Source organism: Monopterus albus, unplaced genomic scaffold, assembly GCF_001952655.1.
Source record: "Monopterus albus unplaced genomic scaffold, M_albus_1.0 scaffold6.1, whole genome shotgun sequence".
NCBI lineage: Eukaryota > Metazoa > Chordata > Actinopteri > Synbranchiformes > Synbranchidae > Monopterus > Monopterus albus.
This window is the reverse complement of record NW_018127886.1, coordinates 5,407,624-5,416,476: the sequence shown is the minus strand read 5'-3', so window position 1 is coordinate 5,416,476 and position 8,853 is coordinate 5,407,624. Positions and strand designations below refer to the sequence as shown.

The 8,853-nt window shown below is 41.0% G+C and overlaps 1 protein-coding gene across 6 annotated transcripts in view; it reads right to left on the bottom strand.

Annotated features, from left to right (window-relative positions):
- LOC109971692 (TOX high mobility group box family member 2-like) overlaps positions 1–8,853 on the bottom strand; it is a 74,415-nt gene that overhangs the window by 33,105 nt on the left and 32,457 nt on the right. For all 6 annotated transcript variants that reach the window (XM_020620106.1, XM_020620097.1, XM_020620121.1 and 3 more), the window contains one exon: positions 6,164–6,223. In XM_020620106.1, coding sequence (XP_020475762.1) covers positions 6,164–6,223 — 60 coding nt within the window. The remainder of the gene's footprint in view (positions 1–6,163; positions 6,224–8,853) is intronic.

Sequence of the window (8,853 nt, the reverse complement as noted above, 5' to 3'; positions counted from 1 at the left end):
CACGCAGAAAACCAATAGAAATATCAAACTACTTAGTCCGACTATATCCCTCTGCTCCATCGTGCAGCATATACAAAGAGAGGATGGGACTGAAATAGAGCCAAGGTTTCAAGTTCTCTTAAAAGAGTGTATGAATCATTGAGTGCACTCTCACTGCAGATAAGTTGCCTCTTTTTGGAGGGGGTGTGTGCTGCTTTTCGGCAGGGTATTTATTTGAGGAGGGACCAAGGGAGTACGCCGAAAAGAGCGGGACAGTAGGGCGTTTTGATGTTCTTTAAAGCTTCAGATATCAACAGACTTCATGGAAGCTGTTCACATTCTTCAAACAAAGGAAGCATGTACTTCACCCCCGCCTTTGAACATTACCCTGTAATACTTTTAATCTTGCTGTATAATCTAGACTCACCTGTATTTGTCTCTTTTTTTACAAAATTTATAAAATCCTTATTCTGTGACGGAGTATGAATTTTTATCAAATGCATCTGCAAGCAGGCAGAGTAGAAGTCACTGCTTGTTCTGTCTCAGAGGCTGGCAGTAATTGGACTTATTGGCTGACATGGGTTGACCTACATAAAGAACTACCTATCCCTGGTTTCAACAGTATCTTAAAATCCCTCCCAGCATGGGTGCAGAAGTTGTGCAGATGTTCCTCTGATGTTCCTCCAATATTGTCTTCAGATATTGATGTTCTAGTGCTGAGAGACTAAAAGAAAAAAGCTAAAAAACTGTTTTCAACCTGAATTCATGATAGTGAAATTGTACACTCTCTTAAATACGTGCTGTACAATATGTATCTCTACTTCATTCTCGCGACCTTGCCAGCAGCTCTGTACTGCCTCACAGAGGGAATGAACAGTGTGTTGGCGTTTTCAGACCCTCAATTTTCATTTTTCATCCTTTGTCTCAAAAGTCCCCCTAACTTTTCTTGAAGGGAAAGGATGCAAGGATAGAGGGAGTGCTGTGTAGTAAGGAGAGTGTTGTAGTTGTGGTGGTGAGGCTATAATGGTGCACTGTGAGTCATTATTAAGTAACGGTGCCTTTTCGCATCAGCATCGCCCACACTGAGTGTGCGGTGACTGGGTGCACTGAGGACTAAGAGGGGATGTATGAGTCTGTATTTGTTTAGTTGATGTGTGAGAGCCATACATTCTCAGGAGAAAGTGGTTGGTTGTAACGAATGTGGCTGAAACAGCAGAGAAAGAAGGAGAAAGACAGAATGAAAGAGTGCCAGAGTTAAGGAATACACAAAAATAGACAGCACTGCAGACTGAAACAAACTAAAGCAGAAAAATGGGGAGAAATAAAGAACGAGAGAGAGAGAGCCTGTATCCAACAAGTGAGGTTTCTATTCTAATCTCGACCATCAGCCAGTGTTCTCTTGCAGCCGGCCAAATCAATAGAGACACATGGCTCAGCAAGACACCTGGAAGCAGAAAACACAGAGGCACAAACAAGTTGAAACCTGCTGCTTCTCCAAAGACCAGTGGCCTCTGGGCTTTCTTTCCTCCTGCACAGGACACATGGCAACAAGTAAGACACAAGAGAGGGGAAGTAACGCACAAAATTATTCTCTTTCTTCCCGCCACTAGCTCATTTATCATCTATCATATGCCCACATACACACGGTCATCAATCCATGTAGACTGATTATAGGATGAGAAGAAGCGAGCCCAAACAAAATATACACGGAGGCACAAATCTGCACAACAGACATATCAGATCTAGCCTGATATGAATCCAAATGAGGAACACTTATTGTCTATTATACAAAATTAGAATATGTGTGGTTGTGATTGAAGGCAGCCATTCTGACCTGGCTGTGATCATTCTCATGCAGCTATTATAGAGCTGCAAACATATACAGCGCAGTCGCCATTATTTGGCATGCGTGTGAGTTATAGCCTGATCATCTCAACTGCCATTTTCCTTTTTTATTCAATATGAAGCCACAGTCAGGCCGTGAGTACTTTCCTGTTTGGGAGGGATGTTTATTTTGCATTTGTAGTGACTGATGGGTCCATTTTGTTATATTCAGTCAACACAGGAGCTGCAGACATGGCTGCTAGAGCTGATTTCTATAAGACAGATGACAAACACACATAAAGATGATGTCCTATTCTTAAAACCATGTAGAAAGTGTTGACTGGCTCAGTTGTTTTCATATATGGGGAGCATGGCACTAGACCTGCATGTATGTGAACTACTGTGAACATACTTTTGCACATGGACTGGAACCTAAACAAATAAACCAAATAGAAAACACCAGTATCATCAAAATGGAGTTCATATGTGCACTTTGTATGCATGTCATGTACAGAAACCATACAATATTCAATGGACAATGAATGGACAGATTGTGTCCAAGCATACAGTAAAGCTGGTTCTGATTAGTGGTTTTCTCTTTTTAAAAGCTCAGAGATGTTATGTGTAATGTAATCTCCAGGCTGTGTCAAACTGCTACCTCAGTACGTAGCTACACTGTGGAACACCCCAGACATGCAAACAAAGAAGGCTCTGTACTGGCTACATGCACCTTTTTCACAGGCACACATCATGTAAAGGCTTGGGTGGGCTTCTTAACAGTGTTAAAACGTGCATTAATGTCCCTTCTTTCTGACTATATTTGACCATTTAAAAAGGCACAGTACTGTATCTCTGATCATTTTCCTCAGAAAAAAAAAATATAAGATGTACTGCAGTTCTATTCACAGAGAATACACAGAAGTGGAATACTACAATGTTCTGCCCTGCATCATAGCATGTTGTTAGTTTACAAACAGCATAAATATACACAGCTAATGCATACAAGTATTAATAACTGCAAACTCATGGACTGCATCTAAGTAACGGTCAAATTAACAGAATTATTAACTCTCGTAAAGATCCCAACACCGGCGGACATGCAGTATGTACACAAGTACAACTTAATGATTCTGAGTCTGTAAGAGAAACCATGGGGTTATGGGTGTTTACATACATTGTCAAAAAGTCATGCCTAGATACCAAGATTAGTGCTAACCAGTCAGTTATTTGTCGCTGGGGCTGCAACTATTAAATATAATTATTACTGATTCTTATGTGGATCATTTTTACAATTAAGAGATTTATCATTTAGCCTATAAAATGCCAGAAAATAATAAAACACAGCTGTCACAAGTTTGCAGAACCGGATATGTCATCTGCTTATTGCTTGTTTTGTCAGACCAACAGTCCAAAACCCAAAGACACTACACATACAACGATATGAAACAGAGACAGATTTTATGTCTTCTGTTTAAAGAAGCCGTTTTTTTTTCTTAACAGTTACTAGGTTCTTGTTCTAAGTACTCTATGAAACCTTCAACTTAGGAACGAATGCATATATCCTCTTTCTTTCAAATTCCAAAAATAATCTGCTCTGTTTAAAGATCTAAACTAAACAGTGGACTCTATGTTAGAAGTGCTATTCACAGCTGGTGTGTAAGCTTCTACTTGACAGCACAGACACAGCATCAGCTGCAACTGACATGTTTTGAAAAGCCCAAATTGCCTTATCCACTAAAAAGGTATTTGTTGACACAACACTGCAAACCTGAAGTGTGTGTCGATGACTGACATGTGACCGCTGCAGCAGAGAAACCACAAAGCCGGACATTTATCCCAATTAGCACACACCCATATGTGCATGCAAAGTGACAGAATAAGGGCAGACCAGGAAATGTGACTAACAGCGGTGGACCTCCTAGTCTGATGTGTGCTACTGTACTGTATAAGTAGATAATAAGCTTCAAAAGCTCCCACTCGACCCCTCATTATAGTCACTCAGCCCCAACATCAAAAGGAGCACAACTTTATGGCTATAGTGGTGTGTGTTTGTGAGGGTTTGTGTATTTATGTGCACAGAGTGTACGGTACATTTTTGGAAAGTGAGGACATTTTGGCTTCACTTCTTCAGAGGGCTGTTTTATGAGATGTAAAACATGCGAAGTTCACACAAATTGCCAAAAAGAAAACTATCTTTGGTTTCAGGTAATTCAGTAAGACCAGTTTAATGCAAGGTTTGTAAAATATTCAGAGTAACCAGAAAATTGTTTTTGAAAGGGATGTTCACCTCCACTGTTCTGAGGTGGTAGCAAACATTTCAGAGGCAGCTATCTAAAAATCTAAACTCATAGAGCTTATAATATCATAAAAGTAAAACTACATGCACTGTCACACACCTCCTAGGGAAAGTAAGAAAATATGCTTCTTGCAATGCAAGTGAATTAACCCTTTAATGTGAAAACTGGCATTAGCTGACCATAAGAGATACTGTACAATTAGGATAAGGAGATGGAGAATGCATGATGTCAATGTGGGTCCTGACAAGTATAAACATATGTTCATGTGTTTATGGATTGTTTGTATGGAAGTGAAACAAACCCAGATTGAGGATGTCTACTTGCACATGTGCTTATAACTTATGGATAACTCTGTGTCAGAGAATGTGTCACTTCCTATCACAGTATAAATGTGTCAGCGTGTGAGAGGATGTGTGTGTGCGTGCCCTGATGCTCTCAGCCTTCTGGCCGTGTCCTGCGACTCTAACAGTATTTGGCAAGGCGCTAATTGACAAGGAGCCTCCACGTCGTCGCGTTTTGTCAGAGTATAAAGGCCTCGCTGCTGGATCAACAAATCCTGGAACTCCAGATTCTGCCATATGTCCAGCCATGTGTTCATATCTACCAGCTGGGAGAACTCAACATCATGCCTGTCAAATGCACTGGCTGTGTGACCAAGACGGTGCCGCTCCAGACCGGGACCAGTGCTTTGATAAGCCTGGAGTAATGAATTGTTGCTGCTAGTTTAGCTGTGAGCAACTCTCTCTAGCTCAGTGGGTTGACATGGCACTGTCAGCGTTAATGATTGAATTCCTCTGATGTTAAGATATACAGCAGGTTATGTTAATGTGCTGTGGATTCATTTTTCTATCAAAAGGCATGTGGCTTGTAGAGGTTAAAGGGATACTTTGCCTTATGTTTTCTTACTTAGTGAAAGGTCAGACTCAGGATGCCTTTTTTAGATTGATGCTCATACAGATCACAGATTTTTTTTTTTCTTAATGGTAATGGAATTAGCTAGTATGATACTAATCATTAGTTGTTGTTGTTGTTGTTGTAAAGTTTTTTAGAGAAATCTTCTGCCTGACAATTTGTAGACACCAGTTCTGCATACTTTTACGTGGAGCTTTACAGCTCAAACAAACAGACTGGTAAACTGGTAAAATAGTTCATATGGCAATACATTAATAAAAGAAGCAGCGCTCTAAATTCCACCTTGGTGTTTCACAGAACTCATTTAGATCCCTTGTTATGTGGCAAGAGGCAACTGTAACAAGATATGTGAACCTGAATCATTAAAAAAAACAATACAAATTACAAACCGGCTATGTGACTGCATCATGTCCCACCTCCTGTGCGCTCTGCTCAGGTGTCTCCCCCTCGCATAAACCAAACGGTATTTCAAGTAGGTGGGAATGCACCTGACATGGACTGTCCCATGTTGTGTGCTACATATTTGATAGGGTAACTCTGGTCAAAGTCTGGACCTGATTCTGCAGATAATGTCCAGATTTCATGTGTGTAAATGGCTTTACTAAATTATTTCAGTTAATTTGCACTAGAGCTTGTTTTGGTATGCAAGTTTAAAGATAACTGAAGCATTTGTAGTGACTCTTGGTCAGTTTGATCGGTGCTCAATCAAAAATCACTTAACTGTGCAAGTAAATCTTAAAGTCTTAGTTAGTAGAAACAAACTCAATTTTCATATTCACATTGACTTCACAACAAAGACCAATGATAATAATGATAATGATAATCACTATCTGCGAGGCGTGGCTCTGGCCGTCAATGTGATTCAGTTTGACATGGCATGACATACACTCAGCTGCCACTTTTTTATTAGCTAAAACTAAGTCAATCTAATACAACATTTTTGCAATTAATTCTACCTTGATGAAAGGTATATTGATCATTTTTCAAAAATTGCTTTAAAGAGCTGAAGATTTAGTGGTATGATCATTTCGGAGGCTATGGTTTGTGGTGCTGTTGAACTGTACTTGCAGGATTTGCTGTTATTGTGTCCACTCCATTTACTTATACCATATGTCTGTGGGGTTTACAGGAAAAGATGTGGGCTGTCTTACCTGGTTTGGTGACCGAAACTCTTGGTTACTGTCATTCATGTACATGTTGTCACCATCAAACTGTGGACAGAAACAGAGAGGAAAAATAACTATTTTATGCAAGAGGAGATTTGGAAAAAAGATGGGCACCGGGGAAGACGTGTGAAGAGGAAAAGCTCTTTATGGGTGGCCTGAAGTGTGAGACTAATGACTTTGTCACTTTGGCTAAACCTCGTGGTGGCATGGCAGTGTGGGTAATTACTGTTCGTCACTGGACCGGTAATTAGGCTACATGAGCACAGTGACGAGAGAGGGCTTTTCCCTGTGGGCTCTGCTGTGTGTGTGTGAATAAGTGTGAATGAATCTGTGAGTGCATACAGCAGTAAAGGCTGTTGCTGGATCCAGTGTGTGTACTTATAAGTATGTCAGACAGTGAGGGTAGGTCTGGTCTACAGGATTGAGCTAATCAGGTATTTAAAGAGCACTTGCTGTGGGTGCCAAAACACTGTGTGACATGGGGTTAGGACTCACTTAACAACAAATGACCCTTGAACCCTACTAGGCTGCTGGGAAACAACTCCAGGAGCATCAACAGAGCAACATACCAGCTCTGTTGTTTAGTGTGCTGACAGTCTAAATCCTTGAAGAATCCCCCTGTTCTGAGTTGGCTAAAAAGGACAACAAAAACAACACAGATTCTGTTTATACTGTAGCTCCAGCAAAAGTGAAAGTCTGCCCCACTAAAAGCTCCGTAACTGAACGTGTGCAGTGTCAAGGTGATAGAAAACGGCTACCAGGCCGAGGAAAGCTGTACTGTGAAATGCTCTTGGCTTTCCAAGGCATCAAGCTTTGTCTTACCACACTTGCAGCAAATGGAACAAATCTTCACTGGACTGGACAATAATGGTCAAAACACACACACACGAGGGAGAGAGAGAGAGAGAGAGAGAGAGAGAGAGAAACCTATTGTGTCAAGTAAAGCCTACTTTTCATTTGTTGACTTAGGTCATTCTTTGTGATAATGCAGTGGAAACTCAGGAGAAGACAGCAGAGCCAAACATAGACAGCATTTCATGTCAAATTCCTCTGATGTGAAGATAACAGGGCACCCTTTTCATTTGGGGTGGCCTGCTTTATACCTATGGAGAAAGTGACTGAGGGCCTAGTAGATAAACACATGCTGAATATGAGTGAAACAAACATGAATCATAAGATATCCCTACTCAAAACAATGCCTACCTCGGCAGACTAATGGCCGGAAATGGGCAGAATTCCTCAGGGTGAAATCTAATACCTACACTGGTAGATAGGAAAAAGTCGAAGAAGCTAAATGAGCATGTGAGCGGCGAGAATGAGAAATTACTGTACATTATTGCGGGAGAAAGGCCAGGGGAATGAGCGGATGCCTCGGGGCAATGGTTAGTTAACGATACATACCGTCAAAGCCCTTGTGAGGATTCACTTGGCTATTATATTGATTACATTTAGATTCAAGCTCATAGACAAACACAAAACTGAGAGAAGTGCTGCATATACACTACAGCACATTGAAGCCACATTCACACCTCACATTATTAAATCAAAAGCCCCATAGTAGTGGAAAAAACAATGTGTTTATTTCAAGTGAAATGGAACGCCAACTAACTGTTTAATGCCACATGCTGAAAATGCTGAAGATGAAAATTTGCTTAATGAAGCATGGCTGCATCTATCGCCTGACAGAACTGCAGTGAGAAGTGACTGTAGCTCACTGAGAGTGATGTTGACCTTGGTGACATATCTGCAATAAACTCTTTGCTCCTCACATGAAAGCCTCTTGTCCTCGCTTAACTGAGCAATTTCATTCCATTGAAATCCACTTTGATATCACTGGTGACGTAAAGCCATTCTGAGAGCTTCTTTAGGATAAGATTCTCTCTGGTGAAAAGATGGCACATTCACTGAATAACACAATTTTTAAGCACAAAAACATCTTGTAAAAACAATCTTGTATTTTTGGCTCATTTTGAACATTGCATTCTTCGCATGCAAAGCCTTATTGCTGCTTCTTTCAGCTCTAAAGGAAGAAATTAAGTCAGAGAATGCTCATTGTACCAGTTACATCTGTAATGTAATGTTCACCAAAAAGGCCAAAGACAGCCTGGAAAGGTCAGCCATTTTGTGCTTCAACATGGCTGCCCATATACTGCAATGTAAAGCTGCTTCTCCCTGCTCTTCTTTTGATAACTCTCCTTTGCACTGCCTCGCTCTCCCACTTAAAATGCCAATTTATCCTCGTCTCAATGCTATCAGCTCTACCATTACTCCAAATTTACTGCAGGATTCATCTCTTTCTCTGTTGTTCCTTGCTCTTCATTTTCTGCTCTCGTCCTCTCTTTTGTCACTCTCTCAAGCTTTCTCTTTCCACTCTGTTTCTCTTTCACTCTCGCCCTTTCTCGCTTCTCTCCCCTCTGTTCCCTTTCCCACCTCTCTGTGTTTCAATCTCCTTCTACTTCTCAACCCCCACTACCCTCTTTCCCCCTCTTTCCCCCTCTTCCCCCTCTTCCCTCTCTTCCCTCTCTTTCTTCAGTGGGCCTTGGCATCACTTTCTCATCGGCAGTCTAATTGGGCATTCTGCCTGAGACAAGGGCCTCATTAAGCAGTAATTACACACATGTTGTTTTCGGCAAACATCTCTATTTGGATTGCTTTGCATGGTAATTGTTCAGCAG